Raw genomic sequence first — 23,011 nt, 5'->3', positions numbered from 1 at the left:
ATGCAGTGGTCTGAGGCGGGAACCCCCACTGATGGATCCAAAACCCAAGTGTCAGAATAAGGGATCAAGAAAGTGATACCAAAGCAATCCTGAGCATGGGCTGCTCCCAGGGGTGCAAACTTCCCAAATCACAGTAGGTAGCAACTTCATTATTATAGCATAAAAGTCAATACCATCACCTTGGTTAACACTTTACATATGTGCCTCTGCACCAGCAAAAACCTTCAACAGCACTGGCCAAAACAAAGGAGGGGCACTCAAGTTTCTTTGCAAATCAAGACGTTAGATCAGCATGACATGCACCATCATTAATGCACATAAAGCATTACCTCTACACTGCCTCTATTTTTACTTTGTATTCTAAGATGAAGGTCAGTTATAGTTTATTAGTAAAATTATAAAGTGTGAACGCAGAAGTATTAGCAGAGGCCATTTAATAAACAAAAAATAGGGGTAGAAGAGCAACGGAGGACAGGGGTAATATCAGTGGTGCAGTTTGCTAACTTAGTCTGCTAGCAAACCCTAAATATAAAAAGAACCAACAGCCCAAGTACGAAGGTGAATATTTACAGTAATCAGCGTAACAATTAATAAAGATCATACAGTTCAAATATGACCTGTCTTTAGGAAGGTGAGCCTTCAGAAAAAACGAATTTGACCCTTTATTAAATGGTGTAAGGTTTGATAACAACAGCCTTGGCAACTTTAAGCATCAAGGAAACCAATAAAATCAAATCCTACAACAAGTGATTTTCACACATGCCTTTGTTATACAAAGGAAATAACCGAGACACTCAAAATCTGAGACCAATTTAGAAAATTATTTGTTTCAAACACAAGAACTCCATAAAAAGGTAGACTTTGCAGCATAAAGACTTTGTAGCTTCAGAAATACAGTACAATTTTCAGAGTTCTCTCAATTTTATCCCATGGAGGATAACAATGTTTAATAAATCACAGGGTTAACAACTTACAAAGCCAATCTCTGGACACTGATCAGAACCACACCAGCAGGCCATTCTGGGAAGCTGGGTGCAGTAAGGTGTCTTGCGCCCAATGGGAATTTGTTCCTCGTAAAACCAGGCTCTGGCTAGGAAGCCAGTCCATGACAAACAGGTAGGTACTAGACTTGGGGTGTTTATGTGGGGGAGGGGTACATAGGTGCACCTATGGTCCTCTTCTCCAGGGCCCAGGAGACACAGATGCAGGTGTGCCCTTAGGCATCAAGTTTTTCCACCTGGGAGCACTCATTCAGGTAGTCCAGCAGGGAGAGGATAGGACCAGGGTGGACATGGCGTTAAGGAACCAAGGGGACATCGTTGACACCTCAGACTGGGTCAGGGACAACAGATGCAGTGGTTGCTGGAGATGTTGGGTTTTCTCTCACCACAAGGCTGCAGGAGAAGGGCCTGTGTGCAGAAGCTGCAGACCACTGGGGATGTGTAAAAACAAAGAGGGGGCACCCCAAGAGAGGTGCAACCTGAGTGGACTAGGACTCTAAACAGATGGGGAACTGGGCTGGCTCCACCTCTGGCCATGGTTGGCAGGGCCACTTCAGGTGTCAGGTCCTTGCTCTTCCAAGGGTTGCAGTCTCTTTACATGGAAACGTTGTCACAGCAGTTCGAGTCTTTGTAGAAGGCAGGCTGTCCTCCAGAGTTTCTTGGAGGCTCAGCTGCAGGGAGAACAAGTACTTTGGGCACCATCCATTAAGGTCAGTAGGGAGGCCAGAGGGTTTGGTTCCAAGTCAGCTGCTTTTTCTTTTCTGCAGGTACAACTCTTATTTGTCCTTTGCTTCATAGGTAATTATATAGCACTTAATACCCCTGACAAAGCAGCTAAGAGCGTTTCAGCAAGTAGCATGGAACCCAAGAGGATTAGTATATGGAAATAGGAGTACAGTGTTATTATAGGAAGGTATAAGTTGAGCACAGGACATTTGAGTTGGTTAGTTGATTTGACTAGAATAATGGAGTGAGAAGAGGAAAGAATCCAGAAGTGTTAATTGGGCGATAATAGTAAGATGGGGTGAGTAGAGAGGTGGGGGGTGTAAGTCTGTAGAAAGGTATTATGGAGAACATAGTTATATTGGGTTTAGGGTGAGTCAAAGGAGAGATAAAGGAGAATTTACTAGGGTAGTAAAGGAGAGAAGAGTTTGGGAAGGGATATTTTTGAGATCATAGTAGAATGGGGGTTTGGGATGGCGGTATTCAATATTGTCAGACAGTAAATCTTTGAGAATAAAATGTTTCTCCTTTACAGGAAGAAAGGCCAGGATATGAGTTATACGGGTGCCATCTAAACACTCAATTTAGAGGCATTACAGGGATTGCCAGGTGGCAGCCAATGGGTTGCCCGAGTTTAGGGTGACTACACCCTCTCTCCGACCACTTCTGCTGGGAAGTGGGCATAGCCCTAAAATCCCAATTCCTTCCAAACAAGAGGGAGGAATTTAATAGTGTCCACCTCATCTGCCCGATTTTCCTACCTGTTCTGCCACCAAAGGTGGTTTGGAAGACGGGCTGCCAGCCATCTCCACCATCTGGAGAGTCCTGGGTTGCATTACAAAGGTGGCTAGGCCTTAGAAGCTCCCTGTCATGGAATGTCCATCCTGTCTGGTTGAGGTGATACCACCACCCAGTGCAGGTTTCTCTGTCCTGCCAGACCCTCACCTTTGAGGTGGTGGTGATTTTGGGGTGGGGAGAAAAAGGGGTCAGAAACACATCTGTGGAGCCTGAAGTCAGAAAGCCCTCTGTAGGCTCGGGGGGGGGGGGGGGGGGGGGGGGCACCGCCAAGTTGCCCTGTGTGTAGTTATGATACCAAACATCCCTATAGTCAGAGACACCATAATTTACATAGTGACCAGTGCCAATGACTTCCCTGGTCCCCATGCCTGGGGTATATCTCTTCATGCCCTCCCATGTTCCTGTGTAATATAATGCACCCTGCCTTAGGGCTGGAAGGTCTGCTAGAGGTGACTTACATAAATTACATGCAGATAGGGGGGCTGGAACATAGGCTGTGCCAGGTCATGTTTTAAATTTTGGGAGCACCTGGTCATGCAGTCTGTATAAGGATGGTGCTGGGTCCCTCAAAGTGACAATTTGTGCAGCACCTCTGAGGGCCCTCTTCAGTGCCATGCCCTATGTACCATTTACTAGGGACTTACAGGGGGCTGAAGGGCCTGATAACTTGGGGACCAGGTGTTTTGTTTAAGGGAAAGACAGTGGCTCTGGGGACCTGGTTAGCAGTAAATCAGTGCATTTCAAATTCCCATCTAAATACCAGGCAAAACGTGGGGGTACTGCAACCAGAACCAGCTCCTACAGTCCTCCACTCTCCTCTACATGAGTCCAACAGGAAAACAAGGCAGCATGGATGTTAGATTCCCTTCACAAGCAGGAAACACCAGTATGGATATACAGTCACAATAGTTTCTAGGCTGAGGAAACTATACACAAGACTGGTGTTAATGTCAATTGACATCGTATTTAAAAAAAATATATATTTTTTTTTTAAATAGAATTTCAACCTCTACATTACCACCTCCCGTCTCTTCGGCCCCTCTGCCATCCCCAATACCGCCCATTTCCTAAATTTAGGAAGCAAAAAAAAAATTATATATATATATATATATATATGTATGTAGAAATCAGAAATCTACGTTGTGAATAAGGACTTCTCCCTAATCTATGGGATTAAGTGGAAATACTTCAGCGCTGAGAAAGTATAATCAGTAAATTACTAAAAATGTTATGAAACTTTAAAGTACATGTAGTAATGTGTCTAGATGTACTATCCACTGTCCTGAATACAATGAACCTCCAAGCCACATACCAACACGTAAAACGAAAACTTTCAGAGTCACTTTAATGGATGCAAAAGCGTTACAGCAAAGAAAACCTGAACTTGTAACAAGTTCTCTCGCTGGGAGAGAAAGAAAAAAAAAATGAATTCAAGACAAAGAAAGATGGAAAAGCAACTTCAGGAGTCTGGAATGGTTGTCGAACTGAGCCTAACTGGACTCTTCACCAAGGGTGTGCTTATCGAACAGGTACTCTGCCATGCCATTGCTAGGAGCACCCATTCTGCGCAGGTTTGTCACGTGGTCACCCAGCTCCTTAATGGACTTCACTTGTTCTTCCAGATAATGGGTCTCTAGAAAGTCGCACAACTGTAAAGAAAAATTCACATTAATTAACTTGCTCAAAGAATACACACACTTCTTACTCAAGGACTGCAGCACTGTAAAATAAATAAAATTGCACTCAAAATTGGGTCCGACACCTAAATATGCAAGTACCAGGTGATTGGGTGAGTGCAAACGCCCCTCCCCAGTGTTAACAAGGACAATACTGAAACCCGTTCCTATAGAAATTATACATTTTAGACGAGCATGTTACAAGAGAGGCGGTTGTGGAAAGCTCGGGTACTGAGAATGCGTTCTTATATCTGGCCTGGAAAATGATATTTGATGAGAATTTCTGGTGCGACCATGATGCATCAATAGAAGTAAAGGACATTTACACTCTAGACTTTGTAGTCATTTGAAACACCAAAACTCAACATCCAAAGGCAGTCTTCCGAAAAATCTGACTATTATGCTACCAACCAATCAGCACCGAAGAGGCCATACAAACCCACTAGACCGGGCAGGTAGTGTTTGTAATCTGTAGTCAAATTAAGTCTCCCATCCTCTGTAGCTATATCACTGAGGTGACCTTTAGGTCATGTAGAACCAGGATCCTCAGGAAGAGGCTACCAAACTAGATTTGGTTACACAGCGCACTTCTGGTTTTTCAGAACTTGGCGAGCTATGATAAGATGCAATATGCCTATGCAGCATTCAAATACCTTTAAGAGGGGAATTTCAAAGGAATGCCCAGCAGATAAGTGGATATCTAGCAAGGCCAGGGTAGACTCAGCCGACAATGCGTGGAATATAGCCAACAATGCACTGGCCCTACAAGCCACCAACCTGCCAGGTTGATTTCTCAATTCCCTTAGTCATGTCCACCCCTTGTACTCGGGTACAATGAACAGAAAGCCTTCAGTGTTATGAGAAAGTACTAGATTTGATGTCAGCAGCTAGCTCTACAGCACTTAAGACAATATACCCTGACTTTAGAGGGATTCAGCAGGGGAAAGCTTTAATCACACTGCATGCAACATCTGACTGTCAAAGTCAGAACTTTCTTTTATTTCTTGAAACTCTTGGGGATCACCAGGGCTACAATGCAGGGACCCCGGTATACATCCTCTGGATGTGTGCCCCGAGAATCCAACAGCAGAAGTGAGCACTAATCGCAAAGCAGCATTGCAGCCTCATGAAGACAGCTAATAGACACTGCTGTGCTTGACACTCACATGAGGATCATTGCGATCGGTGGACAGCTTGTGCAGATCCAGAAGTGACTGGTTCACGCTCTTTTCCAGCTGCAGGGCACCCTCCATGGCCTCTAGACCACTTCCCCACTCGTCCCGTTCTGGCTTCTGCAACATAGAATGGACTATTAACATATCATTATTGTATTCCTCATTCACATAGGCAGGTGGCCCCTCCCTACACACATCTTAAATACAGGACTATAGCAACAGTAACCTTGAACCACCTCAAACGGAGGATTACATGAAGATCAGTTCATGAATGCAGTAGCTGGGATAGAGTTAAAAAAAAAAAAAAAAAAAAAAAAAAGAGACAGGTGGTCTAATGCCGGACTATCTCCAAGCATCTGTGCAAACACCCAGATAATCGCCAAGATTTTCTTTCTTCAGAATTTCCCCTAAATATAGCAGGAGTAATTTCAGTAGTAAATTACTCACTCATTTCAGCCTGCTGTTAAGTTTAGCAATTAAAGAGGCAGACCTTACCCGAGTAAAATATGTATAGAAACTCTGTATCAGCAGTTTACCGACTCAGTTTTCGTAGTTTTAAGTTAACAGTGAGCTGCCGTAAAGCACGAGTAAAGGTAAACATTGGTTACTGTAGCTCTCCTCTGAACAGAGGACTGACCAAGACAATCCCTAGAGCAAGCACCCTACCTTAACTTCCTGAAGGAAGATACGGCCACCCCGCTGGTTCTGCAGCTTCATCAGTTTCTCAGCATGTTCACGCTCCTCGTGAGACTGGTGCAAGAAGAACTTGGCAAAGTTCTTCAGGGCAACGTCATCGCGATCAAAGTAGTAGGACTAGAACAAAAAGCAATATGCGAGTAAGGACTCTTCGAAGACAAACTTAATGCTTGGCTCTAACATGTCTTGTTAGTAGAAACCCTGGCAGATATAATGGTAGTGGCCACAAGTCGGCGTTTAAAGGCATCGCAGTGCATGCACGTACTGGAAGGGTCGACTGACGTAAGAAGTGCGGGTCCCAGCACTACAGAAATTGGCATTGCAATTAAATTTTGCAGGTTTCTGGGCTGAAATTCTATAGACCATTGCCTGCAAGCATAGAGGTGCTTTATTGGAAGCATGTGTAGGTTAATATTTCGAAAAAGAATTAAGTGCTGCAAGGAGGATTTTCATAAACGGCAGAAAAACAAGGCACTATGGGGACTGCAGATTTCATTGAAAGTGGATCTGTTGGACTGCTCGAGTCCTAACGCTTGCAAGCACGAGCCATGTCAGGACTGGCTATATTAATAGATGCATCAAGAGTTACTGCAAAAACATTGTAGTGAATGTATACTAAATAGGTCACAATTACAGACTCGCAGCCGATTCAGACGTTACATTCAGTAAAAGGTTACAAAGTAGCATCAGTACAGGTGCTTTGTTATACTCGGTCCTACCAAAAGGTAGTGTGCTATCCAATTGTAAATGAACAATAAACAGTAAAATGTTAGGCAAGTAGATGTACTCCAGTAGAGTGGAAACCTGCTCGTTATTTAGCTGTTTACCAGGGCATGTCACTACATTAGTTTAGGGCATATTACGTTCCAGGTGGATTTCTACCTTAACTGAAAAGATAGCCCGGAATTCTCCCTTTGCTCTGGTGCTAGTGAGTCCGTGAGCCCACTACTAGACACGCTCCCCCCCACCCCCCAATATGTATGCATATAGTAGTTATATACGACAAATCTAGTCAAAGAGACTTAATCCAACAACCACAATACCACATGAAAACCAAATTACAAGTATAGCAGGGCGTGCCTGTAAACAGAAGCAGCTAGGGGTAGTATAGCAAATAGATGGTCGCACTGACAGAACCACAGGTAGGCAGTACACAGCATATCGTGCAAGCCAGCGCCTTAGATAGCAGTACAAGAGTAGCAGGGGCCTATTGCCAGGACAGGGGTACAGTGGTGGAGGAGTGCGAGCAGCACTCCGTGTTTCAAGGAGAACAGCAAGAGTTCCGCGCCCACTGCAGGGCATTACGAGGTTGGCACGCGTTTCTGGTAAACACATTCAGAGCCAAGAATACTTTCTGGCATGCTTTCGGCTCGAAGTGCGGAGACTTGTTTTGCTGTCCGCAGAGCACCCTGCCCTCTGCTGGGCTGCACGCCTCCCTAAACGCACTTGAGCCCTGCCACGTGAGCCGACAGCGTGCCAGGCCAATAGCGAACACCATCTCGGAGAAACGCGGGTACCAAGCGTCGAAGGGGCTGCCTTAATATGCAAGGACGAGGCCAATAGCACAGGAACGGGAGGACCTACTACGGGAAGGGCAGGGACTTGGAAGACAAGCAGCGCCGGGGCAGAGTAAATCGCGCTCCGACTTACTATTCGACGGGCAAACTGTCATGAAATGCAGTCGTTTAGAGGTCATGGCTCGCCCGTGAACGATCCCCTGACCAGAATCTAAAGGCCACACCAGCACGCTGTCTCTTCAATAGAGAAATGATAATAGCAATGTGGGTGAACACGCAGTATGACATTACTCTTGTATAGCTCCGGTGTAACCTCTGCACCGAGAGGAGAACAGTAGATCCCAGACACCAGCCTCAACTGTAGTCGCTCATTGAAATTAGCCAATGGATGAAGTGGGCTGAGCAAGGCCAACGCTATAAGCTTGGGTTGGCATATGATAGTACAATATATAAACGGGTTAGGGTTTAAGGAACGAAGGGAAGTTGTTTTGCAGAGATGATTTCGGCTCACGGCGGTTTTCTAAAGTAAACACCAACACTTATAAGGAACTCCAGTATTAATGCAGAAAGGCACGCCATACCAGTCAGCATCCCTCATCCACATCTCCATGTCTGAAGCAACACTGCAGAAAGCAAAATGGCCGACTGAACGACAGCATAAAACTCCCACTGCCATACAAGTGCAGAGACGTTTGACGCAGTTTCACGCCCTACTAAACTAAATAGCCTGTACAACCTCCACCTGTATGTATGGAATGGTGACGAAGACTTACTATAAGTATGCTTGCATGTGCACAAACCAATTGGGCATTAATCCGGTTAGGATTTAATGCCCAGAGCCAAGTAGCAGATGCGTCCAATGCAAGCAAGAAAACCACAGCAACCAAGCCCCAGCTAGCACACGACTACCTTAGTTAAAGTATGTAAGAGTCGTCATGGAGACATGATGAAGGGCTTAGGGTATGATCAGCAAAAGTGATTTCAAGTGAAATCTATGGATTTCACAACAACCACATCCAAACATTATATACTTAAAAAAAAAACTGCAGCATTGCCCAACTTGACCAATACATTTGAGCTTTTGCCAAGAAAAGCGTACACCACATGCTCACTCACATCCAAGACCAACCACAAAGACCACCTGAAGTCATCTCGCTAGGCCAGAGTAAACAGACCGTACGTCTTAAATCCCCACAAGGACGCCACTAAGCGGACATGCGTAGAACACGCATTACTACCAGGGGTCTCAGATGTACAAGTCAACAAGACCCATTCACAGTAAAGTAACCTCCTGCGTGCACGTCTGACAGATCTGGTGTTTAAAATCGTGAGTCAAGAACAACAATCAATGCAACCCGGCTTATTCTCTTACGCAAGCTTGTAACCCGAAGCAGAAGACCGTGACCGGAGTTAAGTAGCCTTTCCCCCACCACAGAGTTTACTTTGGACCACAGGCGCAGAGATTTATTATTTATAATAGTAAGCCTCACGTATCGTTTTGCCTATAAAGGCCTTAAAGGTAAGACCCCCCTCCCCTACACACCACATAAAAGTGGACATTCACTTACCATAGACAAGTAAACATAAGAGGCGTAAAGCTCGAGGTTGATCTGGCGGTTGATGGCTGCTTCACAGTCCTGGTGGTAGTTTTGCCTCACCTGGGAGCTCATGGTGTTTAGGAGAGATTAGACGGAGTTTAGGAGATCTCGGAGTTCTAAACAGCCTTTACGATAGGTCTTGCGAAAGGTAGGCCTGAAACGTACCGAGAACACGGGGAGGTGGGCAGAAGTCAGGAGAAAACCAGGCCTTGGAGAGGATGACGATACTGGCTTCCTGGGCTGCGTCCTCGACCTTGGAAATCTAACGGCTCTCCCTGGCCAGAAAAAATGCACTTGGGGTGGTTGCAGGCAGAGAGCTCCGTCCAAACACTGTTGGAGCAGGAGCACTCAGTCTGCTTGGCAACTAGCAACCTGCAACCAACTATAGTCTCGTCTTTCTGGCTTGTTTGTATCAGCACCCTCCTTATATCTAGGTCGTTGACGTCACACGCGTTGAGAAGACCACGCCCCTTATTTAACAAGGCGCGCGCAGCTGTTCGATAGCTATGCCGTTTTAAATGTAAGCGCGATTCTACACTGAAAGAGAACCGACGACACTGCTCCTCCATAAACGAAGGTAATTGAATCACAAGCGAATTACTGCCCTCGACGACTCACCAGAAAGTCTACCTTTTTTACCTCCTTAACCAGCAGTCGAAGTTCATTAATAACATGCATTGGAAATGCAATCGGTCTCTCATTTGTTCGAGTTAGAACTACTGGCGTTGTAAATGGGAAAGTCTTTTACCTATGTGTTATGGAGTATATGTATGTAGTGTGTAGTGGAATTATGTGGGTTGGATTTTCAGCGGTAGCTCCTCCGCCAAGGCAGAGGAGCGTCGCCTCACTGCTTTATGCAGTGGAAGATAGGAAAAAAATAAATGATAATAATGTAGGGTGACCAGACGTCCTGAATTTCCCCGGACAGTCCCGGTTTTTAGAAGACTGTCCCGGTGTCCCAACGCGTCCCTTAATTTTGAATAAATGTACCGGTTTTTGGGACAAAGGTCAGATTATTTAATAAATGTCCCTGTTTTTTAGACAAAGGTCTGATCATTAAGGGACGCATAAATTTAAGACGTCTACAAAGTATGAAATAATTAAAGTGATTTATCTGTTATTGTCAGGCAACACAGTCCCCTGTCTGCTCCCAGCAGAGAGACATGCGTGGGGGTTGGTTGGGGGTGCAGGGTGGGGGGGGGGTCAAGCCATGGCTAATTTGATATATGTAGTCTTGTAAATGCGTGTATGTATGTGTGCACACACGTAGGTATAGGCACGCATTCACAAAGCTACGTAAAAATCGGGACAGGCCAGATATAAAAGTGAGCATAATGTCTTTAGTCTTTCTTTCATGTCTGATCGGTCCCGGTTTTTGCTCCTCAAAATCTGGTCACCCTATAATGATGTAGCGTTATTATCATTTTATTTTTGCTCGTGAGCAGGGTTATGGCGGGGCTGGGCTGGAGGAGGGCTATGTGTACATAAGTGCACGTGACGCTTTGGCCAGCCATGTTGGGCTGGCCAAACAGTCAAGCACACTGTACATTTCTCCACCTGGCCGTATTGAATAGCCAGGAGTAGAAAGTGCACCGGGCCCTACTCCCTGTCTGAGCGACGAAGCAGGGCGCTCCGACCAATCACAGGGTGCTCAGACCAATCATGACTTTGCTGTCATGCTGTTGATAGCAGCGTTGTGATTGGAGAGGTGTCTGGAAGTCTTGTGCTTTGAGGAGTCCGAGGAGGAAGGAGAGACGGAACCATCCCTCTCAACATAAAGGTACGTTTATTTTTTATTTTTTATTATTATTATTTATTTTTTAATACCTTTGCCTCTTCACCCCTGTTGACAAGTGGCTGCCACTGGATTGGATAAGTTAGTTGTTGAATTGTGTGGTGTGTAGTGGATTTGTGTAGTGGAATTATGTCGTTTGGTGTGCTGTAGAATTATGTGGCTAGTAATTATGTGGTATTGAGTGTACTGGAATTATGTGGAGCGGGATTGTGAGTTATGGATTGTAATGATGTGTAATTATATTTTGCGTTGTGGAGTGGTATGTAGTAGAGTTTAATTATGTGGTGTGCTGTTGAATTTTGTGGTATGATGTTTATTATGTACGGTGAATTGGATATATGTGGTGTTTAGTGGAATTGTGTTGTGAAGTGTAATTATGTGGTTTGGTGTAGAATTATGTGGTGTGGAATGGATTTGTGTGTAGCTGATAGTGTGGCATGAAACAGTATGGCGTTGAGTGAAATTATGTTGAGTGGAACTATGTGGCTTAGAGTGGAGTGTATTTATGTGGATTGTTGTTATAGAATAGAGTGGATTTATGTGGGTAAAAAATATGAAAACAGAGTGAGAGAAAGAGAAACAAGAGGAAGACAATGTGGGGGACAAAGAGGAACAATGGAGAAAGAGAAACGAGGAGGAGTTAGAAAGAGAAACGAGAGGGAGAGAGAAAGAGTAATAGGGCAGAAAGAGAAACAATGCTGAGAGAGAAAGGAGCAGGAGAAAGAAATGAGTGCCAGAAAGAGAAACAAAGAGAGATAAAGCAGGAACCAGAGTTCAAGAGAAATAGAAGTTGCAGAGTAATGGTTTGGAGTTGGAAAGTACGAATAGAGGCATGAGGTCAAAACCTCAATTTTTAAGAACAAAGACGTTATGATCTCGGTGTAGTGCGCAAGGACAAAATTTTAATACTTGAACGAAGAAATACCTTTGTCAGATGGAGAATGATATAGTATATTTATTTTTAACAGAAAATATTCTACGGGATGGATGACCTTTCAAAGGAGATGAAATTATTGGATATGTTATGTTAGAAAGAGAAGGGAAAAGATCATCTTGTCTGACGGCCACCTTCCCATTAGTTTGTTGCCCTTTACAGAACTGCAGAAAATTAATTTGATCATCCATCTATTTTGATGAATAAATAGATAAATACATAAAGAAGAGCGTTTTACATTAATTGAGTGCAACAGTTGGGAAGGCCTTTGACAATCCTTAGAAGGAATTTCCTGTTGAAAATATGTTTCTGTACTCTATTAGACTGTTGAATAAGCTGCCAACGAAATGATGGAACAGCTACAATTGGCTAGTTTGCTAATGAGAACATAAGACAGGCTCAAAGAGCTAATCAGTGACATTGTGACGCAGGGACACGAAGCAGATGGAGAACGTGGGCGTGTCTGCCACCGTTTGGCTTGTATAATGTAACGGGATGTGTCAGTAGCCTTCTTGTGCTTATTCTGCCAAAGATTAGGATCTAAATTGCGCTGTACATTTGTCACGGGCCCTAATAATTGGGTTTTTGAATCCTTAGAGGCAGGAAAGTCACAGCTGTTTCATTAGCCCAGGGACTCCAATTTCAGACATAAATGCATTTATACACCAGTGCAAAGTTGTAAAATGAGCAAGATTCAGTTTATGCACAGCGCGTGGTGCATTCTGGGATATGTGCATCATGTATATTGGGTACACTTTAAAACACTTTACACAGTCTCAGAAATCAGGCCTCTAGAAGGAGGCTGCCTTCACTCTAAAATAAAAAAGTACAATTATGTTAGAAAACAATTAACTTTTGAATCTATTTGAAAACATGATTTATGTCATAAAGAGGCTGCATTGAAAGCATAGACACCAGGTGACCCAGTGGGGAAAGGATATGGGGTAGTGACCAGAGCTGTTGACTTTGGAACTGGGGAACCAGGTTCAAGTCTCAGCATAGTCTCAACATCTTGTGATTCTGGGCACATCACTTAATCTCCCCATGCCTACCAAAAACAAATTTGTCCTTGTGTAATGTAACTGGTGCTCATGTATAGTGCTCCAATATCTTCAGGTCGAATTTGCGCTATATAAAACTGCAAAAAAAAAAAAATGTGATCTGTCACACTGGCAGCCAGCACTGGCTTTCAGGCAACAACAGGGCTCTGAAGTTGCCGACTCCATGTCTGAGTATCTCACCAGGCCCAATTTTTCATTGCATGCTGGGATCTGCAATCCTTTTTAAAAAACTTAAAGACAAGAATACAAGTCCTAGTATCCTAAAAAAACTTCCTGGCGTTGATGTGCTACTCATGCATGGAACTGGGAAACAGTAGAGCTCTGTTATAGATTACAGATGACGTGAGGCAACTTGGAAGTTATTTAAGGAATTGCAGAATCAATTTTCATGCCCTTTTTTTTCCATGATGACATTATGATGACAGTTTGTTTAACAATAGGCAGCTACATAAACAAAACACCACTTGTCTATGTCACTGATGATCTTTTCATTAAGGTGCAATATTAAATCAAAACATACATCTATCGCCAACAATCTTGCTGACAGTAACTACCATAAAGAACAAAGAGCATTTTATCGACCGCTCAACCACAAACCCCCCGAAATTGGATAGCTTTATTGTTTGAAACAACACACTGGCCAACATTCAGAAATGCAATCGGGGAGGTCTGTCAGGAGCATCAGAGAAATGTCTTGATTTACATTAACAAGCATTAGATGGATAGATATTTCTCGACTCCAGGAAACAAAAACACACATTATTAAAGCAGAAAAAGAGATCGGTGGATCCTCCCTAAATCCGATGTAAGAGTCCAAACTTCACATGCAATTTATTTCAATCAATACGCAAAGCCATGTCAATGAATCCAATGGTCATTTATTACAGATGCTTCAAAAGCAACAGCTGACACATGTTTCGCCCTACAAAAGGTATATGTATCTGGGGCTTTCTCAAGGTTGCAAAAACATATTAAATAGGTTAACAGAGAACTTAAATTCTACAAGTATGACCATCACCGAAGTGCAGAATTATCGAGTTCTTCAGAGATTCTTTATACTATATAGAAAGTGATGATTTAAACGGAAACCATTTTTGATGGTGGATCTAATCAAAGAAAAGAAAAGACCTATACCCCATTGTTAGTTATAAGGTGAAAATATTGAAAGTGCACAAAGTGTATATTAAGACAAAGATGCTGGCAAGTTGTTAACGGTTAGAGTAGAAAGAATATGGTTTCAGTTAAGAAAACTGACAGAGGTCACCCGATTGTGTGAAGAGATTCTGAACCATGAGCAAAAAAGAAAAAAAAGGGCCCTCTGCCCTAAGCAGATTTCTATAAGATCATACAATACCATGAGCAAAAAAGTAAAGAAAGGGCCCTCTGCCCCACGCAGATTTCTACAAGATCGTACAATACCTATTAATACATTCAGGAATATGCATCCATTACTGATTCGCACAGATTATGTAGATAACCGGTCAAAAGTAGATCTGTACTGGCAAAGATATATAGTAATGCATGTATTAGGGTCCACCCAATCTGACGAACATATCGTTTTTTTGAGAGGGATACATATCAAAAACATGCAGTTTCATCCTTAGAGATAATGATTTACACTGTTAAGAATCAGACAAGTCCAGTGGTCGCACATAATGCGTCTAAAGGAAGAACCCACAGTTTCATCTGTTGAGCTAAAATCAACATTGTAAGAATCAACTGCATGTCCAATGGTCTTATTTAACATATCTAAAAGCAAAATACATATTGTATAAAAAGTTGTATAGATTATTTGCATAAATGCTAAGGAATATATTTACTATCAGTGTTAACATCCAGAAGGCTTCGCTTTTAGTTACGCACAACAGTGGTATCTACTACTAGTCTTAGTATATAAGTGTGAACATCCAAAAGGCCAGATTATTGCACCACACTAGATTAAACACAGTTTTGGTGTCTGATAATGGTCCCTGTGTGTAATGATCATTTACAAGGCATTTACACAGAACTAGAAAGAACATTGATACCTAATAATGGGCTCAGTGCCTACATTTTATGGTCCAAAGTATACATTTTGTACATAAACATATATGGATTGTTAACATAAGTACTATAGGATATCATGGCTATAACTCTTGACATCCAAATTAATGCATCTCATTTAGTTAGACAAAGTGGTCCATACCTCATTTGGTGGCCCACAGCTGTATGAAACTGGGCTTTTTTAATAGAAGAGAGTGCTGGACCATTGGAGCAACGTATCTGATACATTATTAAAGGGCAAGGAAAGGAGAAAGCAGACAGCTATGTAAGTGAATGCATTGTTGCTACCCGATGGGCCCTGGATTTGTTTTATTTGCGGTTTTATTATACCACTAGACGTGAAACACTGAGAAGTGAAAGAAAGATCCATTGAATGTGAGATGAAATAGAGAAGTAAAGGCAGAGAAACGCATGAGGTCTGAAAAAACAAAGCTATACAGGTGTGAAGAGGGGCAAGCATGCAATAAAATATTCCACATCCCTGTGGTAGATAAGTAGGAGGGAGCAGATGCAAAAGTGAGAACTGCCCGAAGTGAGGGAACGGTGGAGCATGTGTTTTTGTGTTTGCCCACGGTGGTTCACATGTGGGTGAGGAGTTTGGCAAACCCACAAAACTGCGCGAACACTGCAAAATTCCACAAAATCTACCCAGCTCAATACATTTGTGAACAATGAGCAAATTAACTTTGAAAGTGAAATTTCCCACTCACACAGGTTACTCATGTTTCTCAAGAATACTTTTCCCTTCACTGGTTCCATCGTTAAAGGTGCCTTCCCACAGTAAGGCATTTCTTCAATATGCTGTTGTCTCTAATTAAGCTAGCAGCTCTGTGCTTGACCTGTTCGTGAAGTGTGTGCCATGAGGGTTGGTAGAGCGCACAGGGACCCTCCCTGTTCGTCACTCAACCAGTAAGAGAAATTAAATAAAAGTAAAATGTAGCACACAACGTCCCTTCCCCGCCGGCACTCACCTAGTGAGAGAAATTAAACAAAAGTAAAATGTAGCACACTACGTGCATGTCGAATGCAGCGACATGTATTTGAGCCCTACTGAGAAGAGTTTTATGAGGCCTGCGAGAATACACCGCCGATTCTAATCTTTCACCATCCGGTAGCTACATATAAAATATTTCCCAACTTAAGTGAAAAATACATTTATATAAGGTTGTTAGTGGGAAATGCACTATAGTTCATTATGAAACCTCTATTAGTTAATTCACGGCAAAGGTCTGTGTGTAACCAGAAAGCCACAGAATTAAATCTTGGTAGGAGCAGTGGCGAAATATATTTCCTGATCCCATAGATTCGTTAAAAGGGTGATGCCACTGGTAACGCGTCCCTTTATGATAATTTATTACACATCAGGACTCGTTTTAGGCCAATGAATCTTTTGACCCAGTTGAGAGACACCTTATGACGAGATAGCTAATCTATATATCAATCAATACGTCAATAATGTCATCAATATTTATCACAACAATGCATCTCACTTTAGTCAAAGACATTAATCAACTTAAGAAACCACCATGACCTTGCAGTCATGAATAACCACACCAGTTTAGTAGAATTTAGTGATGTTTATTCCCTATTGATTTACAATTCTAAAATTAGATGGGTTAATCTCAAAACCAAGAAACACAATAGCATAGTCACAATATGGCAACTCTAAGATTTCATTAAGGCAAGAATCACAAACATCAGAACATAACACGGCATGAACATAGATCAACTTTAGCAGAGTGTCATTAACGCGTCAGTTCAACAAAACATAGATTCAGTCGTTTGTCTATTTGCGTCAATTTTAGTGAAACCCTGTCCTAACCACTGGTTAGCATTAGCATGTTGGGCTTCATGCAAAACAATTTAGAACACCAATTTGGAAAACATCTAGCTATGGTCTCTGTCAAAAGTAAGCAGTTGGTACCTAGAAAGGAAAAGCAAACAGACAAATCACAATTTCATTGTCATAATTACCCTCCAAGGTTTAGGTCAGCACTCAGGTTCAGTCTTCGTCTTCAGGACATCAGTTGATTCGCCATCAGTCAAAACCCCAGCTCTCGGGCAAAGGGGCACTTCCCTCATAAGGAGGTAAAGTGTAAAATGGGCAATCTAAGGAAGAGGATGGCTTTAGTAAACCAATAAGTCACCAAACAGAGTGACAAAGTTTCTGGATCAAATCAATAGCATTCCCTTACTCAGTTCTAATGGTTCTCTGTGTCGTGGGTTTTTATCCCTTTTTTCGTTGTACATTCACCTATAATTTCACTGCTTTACAGTTATACCCCACTATTTTTACCCTATTAGAAAACAGATTATGTCATTAATCTTTCACCCCATATTATTTTACAGACATTTTATTGGTCCATGTGATTGACGTCTTCGAAGGTATGATATCATCCTTCTGTAATTCTTTGCACATCTTTTGGTCAGTAGCTCCATTGTCTTCACCGATTAGAACGACCTTGTACATTATATTAATCTACACTGTTGTATTTTAGTTAAAACATTTCTACAAGCAATATGAATTTCATGAGAACGGATCTACTATGGTTACATTCAGCTTCTAGTTTGAAGAAAACAAGAGGTCATGTCCTTTTGCGAGTCAGCACACTGTAAGTTAGGAAAAACACATTTTAAAATGAGAGCCAGGCAGCTAAGCTTCGGCTCATGCTAATTTAAGGCCTACAAAGTTTATTAGCACAATTTCAATAACGTAATCATTAATAATTAGTATAAATCATACTTTAATATCATATTTTATCAACATTAGTCATTTTCATTAATCCACGTATACATTGACGGGCACTCCCCGTGGTCACATTTCAAGTGCACTTTTAAGCAAAATGTATTAATACAATTTCTATGCGGCATTTTCACACATTAATTCATAAACATTTTATGTTAATATAGATTATATAAGCTACGCTCTCTCAGTCCCTCCTCTGATGACGTTCGTCATCACACAAACCTTTCCCTTTCAACCTTTCACTTTTAATTTTTCACTTTACGCATAAAGCGCATTTCAACATCTTGTCCTGTATAAATGAGCAACAATGACGCTTGTTGAGCATCTTGCAGACTACGTCGCTCTTTGCTAAAAGAATGTCTAAAGCAAGCCGATTTTGAAGAGTCATAGCTCTTTCCACAGCAAGTTCAGTATCCATCAGGAGTATAGCCCCTGTGAAGTTTGTCAACATGTTATCCACAATAGTAGACAACTTTTGAATCTTTATGGAGTTTAAAATAACCCCTACTGAAGGAATTATGGCTCCAAATATGTCACCAACGACAGCAGTCGCTGTCTCTTGTTTTTGTCTAGCATGTTGTAATTCAGACATTTTAGGTATTTGCTTTAAGTCTGGTAAACCTTTGGGAAAACTATTCCCAAATAAAATGTCCCATACCATCCCTTAGGGAGACGGTAATAAGCATTAAGTCTACAGATATAATAGATCCCAGGGATCGCTGGATCCTGTCCATTTAACATGAATGTCCATTTACTCTGAAACAAAAACACATGCCTGCATTCACTCGTTCCCACAAATAAAGTGTCATGATCAGATTTTAGCCTATATATACAAAGCCTTCCTACATGTAATGCATCTTTAGCTAATTTGCCTTGCGTCTTTATTGCGGCATAAGCATAATCATTTGCATATGTGCCTTTTTCTAGACCCTTTTCTAATCTTTCCTTCAGTGCTTTGCGTCCATCATCAGTGTGATCTAAAAAACCTTTTCTCCACAGATGTTAATAAGCAGGTTAGATTGTTGCGGTGTGCATAAGCTGTCCCAAATGTCAGGGTCGGTTCAAAGAAACCTCTAACTAATTTTATGCTATGCTCTTTAGCTAACTTGTTCAGAAACTCAATCACAGGTACAAAAGAAAACACTACATCTAAATTTGAATAAAAATATTGCACATGTTCCTGGTCATAGAATCTTGTTAGTAGCAGACTACAGCTTATCCCATATGTTAATGGCAAGCTATGATAAGTAACCCCTTCTTGTACTGATGAAGGAATCTTTGTGCACACATAAATGTTTCTCGCATCCATTTTATCAACATACTCATTCAGCAGGCGATAGAAGACATTAGTGGAGAGTTCCCCTTTTGAATTAGTTCCCTCATGCAAGTGTTGTGTATCTTGCTCCAACTTTTCCCATGGAGTTAGTGTAGCAGTTTCAGGTTTTGAAGCATTGTTAGTCGCTTTCTTATCCAACCATGGCATTCCCACAATCACACCCACAATTATTATTGCACACACAATACCTAATATAACATTTAACCAACCACACACTTTACCCTTCTTGTTACTACCTCTATTGAAAGCCATGGTCTGTTAAGAATCAGATAGCAGAATAACTCAAACAAACAGTCAACTTGAGGATGATTAAAAGCTCTTCTTTTTTTTTCTTGATGCAAATCTCTTTTTCTTTTCTGTGTGTATTTACAGCATTTTGCTCACCCCAGGACCCCTTTTGTCAAATCAGGTTAGTAGCTTGTCATATTCAGGTTTCAGAGTCAGTTCAGGTTATCAGTGTCACATCCGGTAATTCATAAGTCTTTTTTCTCAGCTTTCAATTTCAATTTTAACACAGTCTCTTTCTCTGACTACTTTCAGGTACCGTAATATTGGCCTGGTACTTCTCGATCAAAACAAAACTCTAAGAATTCTTGTTGCCACTCAGATGTTGTTGCATACGCCCATTCAGGACCCGCGTACCTTCTGTTTGCAACCCCTTTCCTTTTCAACCTGTGTTCACTCTGCAGCTGTCCTTCACTTAGATCCTCCTTTCTGGTTGTATCAATTTCTTCCTCTATTGCCTCACCCGGAACAATCTTTCCCATTGCAGCTTGTTTCTTTGGCCAATTATCACCTTTATGCATTTTCTTCCTGCTCGACCTTTCAGGACGCTGTACAGCACCCTCCTCTTGTGCTATGGTGTTTTCTCTTGAAGGACCTGCAACTGGCTCAGGAGATGCCGGTGTGTTTTGACTTTCTTCTATTATTTCCCCTTCTTCCTCTGGATTTGTAACGGGTTCAAGCTCTAACCCGTATCCGTCTACTTCTGGGAGAACCTCTCCTTGACTTAGTTCTCCTGTCGCCTCTACTGAGATAGGCTCACCATCACCTCTCTCGAACTCGTTTGCTGTTTGAGGGACTAGGCCGTCCTCAGTGGGCTCTCCTGCATTCTCAGTTCCCCTTTGACCGTTCTCCGACCCTGAGACTTCCTTCTCTGGAATTGCTGAGTCGGAAACCTCAAGTTCCTCATCAGTCGGACATGTGACCTTCTTTGTGTGACTGGCATGAATCCAGTTTGGAACGCCTGCACATTTCACGGCAGTGGTTGTTGTCAGTATTACTTGATATGGCCCCTTCCAGCACGGCTCCAAACAGGGTTTCCTCACGTGCTTCTTGACAACCACCCAGTCACCGGTTTGCAGGTTGTGACCTGGATCACTGATCGGTGGCAATGTGTTGGCCTCCACCTGGTGGGAAAAAGAGCGGACCACATCAGCCAAACCTTTGCAGTAGTCCAACACCATATCATCCGTGATATTCACAAGAGCATTTGCAGGTACTGCGGGCAACCTCATAGCTCTCCCCATCAAGATTACATGGGGTGATAGTCCTGTCTTCTTATTGGGTGTGTTTCTCATTGACATTAGCACTAAAGGCAATGCATCTGGCCATTTCATATTGGTAGCTGCACACATTTTTGCCATTCTCGACTTCAAGGTACCATTCATCTGTTCCAATAGTCCTGATGCTTCGGGGGGTAGCTACAATGAAGCTTTTGTTCAATGTCTAATGCAGCACACAAGAGCTTTATCACCTCATTGTCGAAGTGTCTGCCCCTATCCAATTCTAAAGAGACCGGAAACCCGAACCTGGGTATTAGCTCTCTAAGTTTCAGCTTTGCAACTGTGAGACTGTCATTCCTATTTGTAGGGTAAGCTTCAATCCAATGGCTGAAAACACACACAATCACCAACACGTACTTCAATCCTCCACATACAGGCATTTCAATAAAATCCATTTGCATCTTGCTGAACGGACCTCCAGCTCTCCCTTTGTGGCTCAAAGTGACCACAGTTCCCTTTCCTGCATTCATCTGTTGACAGATGATGCACCTGTGACAGGTAACTTCTGCGGCTTGTCTGAATTTTGGATTGAACCAATCAATTTTGAACAATCTGATCATTGCGTCTCTCCCAAGATGTGCCTGTCCATGATAGAGCCTTGCAAACTGTGGTAAAAGACTGTTTGGCAAAACTAGTTTTCCCTCCTCTGAGACCCACAAGTTATCAGCTCTTTGTACGCATTGCATTCTCTGCCAGGAGCATTTCTCTTCCCTGCTAGCACGACCCTGCAGTGATTTTAGCTAATCTAATGTGTCAACGACTCTTAATGCAAAGTTCAGGCATGTCTCATTTTCAGTTTGCGGTAACAATTCCCACTGTTCCTTGAACGATAGTCTTGTGACTTAAAGTGAGCATTGCATTTCACCACAGCAATTTCAAGAGGTAACTGAATCGTATGTAACAAATCCTTAATCTGTTCGCTGTTTTTTACTGGAGAACCAGAAGAGGTCATGAAACCCCTCTGTGACCACAATTGGCCAAAATCATGTACAATGCCAAATACGTATCTGCTGTCAGTATCGATAGTGACTTTTAAATTTTCAGCTGCGTGGCATGCATTAGTAAGGGCAATTAACTCAGCCACTTGTGCGGAATACACTCTCTTGAGCCAGGAAGCTTCTATAATACCGGTGATTGTACACACGGCATAACCAGCTCTTAGTATTCCGACTGAGTCGCTCAAACATGATCCATCAACGAACATAATGCAGTCATTTTCCTTTAACTGCGTATCTTGAATGTCAGGTCGGGGTTTGGTACATAGTTCTGTTACCTCAAGACAGTCGTGCTCCACCTCCTCTGAATTACTAATCTCAGTATTTTCAACAGGAAGTAGAGTTGCCGGGTTCAATATAGTACATCGCTTTAATGAGACATTAGGCGACCCCAAAATAATTGTCTAATATCGGGTAAGCCGGGCATTTGTCATGTGCTGAGTCTTAGTTCGAGTCAACAGAATTTCAACTGAATGTGGAACCATTACTGTTAAGGGATGTCCCATCACTATGCCTTCACACTGTGTGAGGCTCTGACCAACTGCTGCAACTGCACGCAAACAACCCGGTAAGGCTGCTGCGACTGGGTCCAAGGTAGCTGAAAAATATGCTACAGGGCGGTTTGCACCTCCATGGATCTGTGTTAAGACAGACAAAGAACAAGCATCACGTTCATGACAAAACAGCAGAAAAAGCTTTGTGTAATCAGGCATTCCTAAAGCTGGTGCCCTGCACATACACTCTCTCAATTCCATGAATGACTCAAGCTCTTCCTCGGACAGAGTTATAGTATACGGTTCATCCTTAGGTTCCTTGCCTGTCAGCTTTATCAATGGTTTAGAGATAATCGAAAAGTTGGGAATCCACTGGCGACAGTAGCCCACTATTCCCAAAAACATTCTGACATCTCTCTTTGTTGTCGGGGGGTACATCTGTAGTATGGCTGTCACCCTTTCCTTTGATATTCTCCTGGACCCTTTCTCAATCAAGTGCCCTAAGTATTTCACCTCTTTCTGAGAATACTGCAGCTTCTTTGGGGACACTTTATGTCCGTTCTGTCCCAAATGGTTCAGTAAGGCAATTGTGTCATACCTGCAGTCATCTTTTGTTCTTGACGCAATCAGCAAATCGTCAATGTACTGCACCAGAGTCGAACTGAAAGGCATTTCTAAGGACTCTAAGTCCTTCTTCAATATCTGATTGAAGATAGATGGTGACTCAGAAAACCCTTGAGGAATTCTGCACCAACTGTACACCTTGTCCAGGAATTTGAAACTGAATAGAAATTGGCTGTCCTCATGAAGAGGCACCGAAAAGAATGCTTGTGAAAAGTCAACAACGGTGAACCACTC

At 42.5% G+C, this 23,011-nt stretch overlaps 1 protein-coding gene and 1 long non-coding RNA gene across 2 annotated transcripts in view; one reads left to right on the top strand and one right to left on the bottom strand.

Moving 5' to 3' along the window:
- Nucleotides 1–3,850: 3,850 nt before the first annotated feature.
- FTH1 (ferritin heavy chain 1) lies at nt 3,851–9,606 on the bottom strand. The gene is made up of 4 exons (XM_069223218.1): nt 9,155–9,606; nt 6,040–6,186; nt 5,365–5,490; nt 3,851–4,171 (listed from the first exon to the last, which is right to left on the bottom strand). The coding sequence occupies exons 1-4, from the start codon at nt 9,254–9,256 to the stop codon at nt 4,013–4,015; spliced, it is 534 nt and encodes a 177-aa protein (XP_069079319.1). The 5' UTR covers nt 9,257–9,606; the 3' UTR covers nt 3,851–4,012.
- An 861-nt stretch (nt 9,607–10,467) lies between these two features.
- LOC138284451 (uncharacterized) overlaps nt 10,468–23,011 on the top strand; it is a 32,749-nt gene continuing 20,205 nt past the window's right edge. Inside the window, exon 1 of the long non-coding RNA XR_011201398.1 lies at nt 10,468–10,964. This is a non-coding gene — a long non-coding RNA (uncharacterized lncRNA). The remainder of the gene's footprint in view (nt 10,965–23,011) is intronic.

Source organism: Pleurodeles waltl, chromosome 3_1 (genome assembly GCF_031143425.1).
Source record: "Pleurodeles waltl isolate 20211129_DDA chromosome 3_1, aPleWal1.hap1.20221129, whole genome shotgun sequence".
NCBI classification, from domain to species: domain Eukaryota; kingdom Metazoa; phylum Chordata; class Amphibia; order Caudata; family Salamandridae; genus Pleurodeles; species Pleurodeles waltl.
The sequence above is the reverse complement of the archived record's forward strand: the minus strand, read 5'-3'. Positions and strand labels throughout refer to the sequence as shown.

Excerpts from the sequence above, each read along its gene's own strand:
- FTH1 (XM_069223218.1), bottom strand. The coding sequence starts at position 9,256 with ATGAGCTCCCAGGTGAGGCAAAACTACCACCAGGACTGTGAAGCAGCC. Across the intron at positions 5,491-6,039 it reads TCTTCCTTCAGGAAGTTAAG|AAGCCAGAACGGGACGAGTG; the intron begins GTAGGGTGCTTG and ends TCTATGTTGCAG. Across the intron at positions 4,172-5,364 it reads CCGATCGCAATGATCCTCAT|TTGTGCGACTTTCTAGAGAC; the intron begins GTGAGTGTCAAG and ends TTTTCTTTACAG.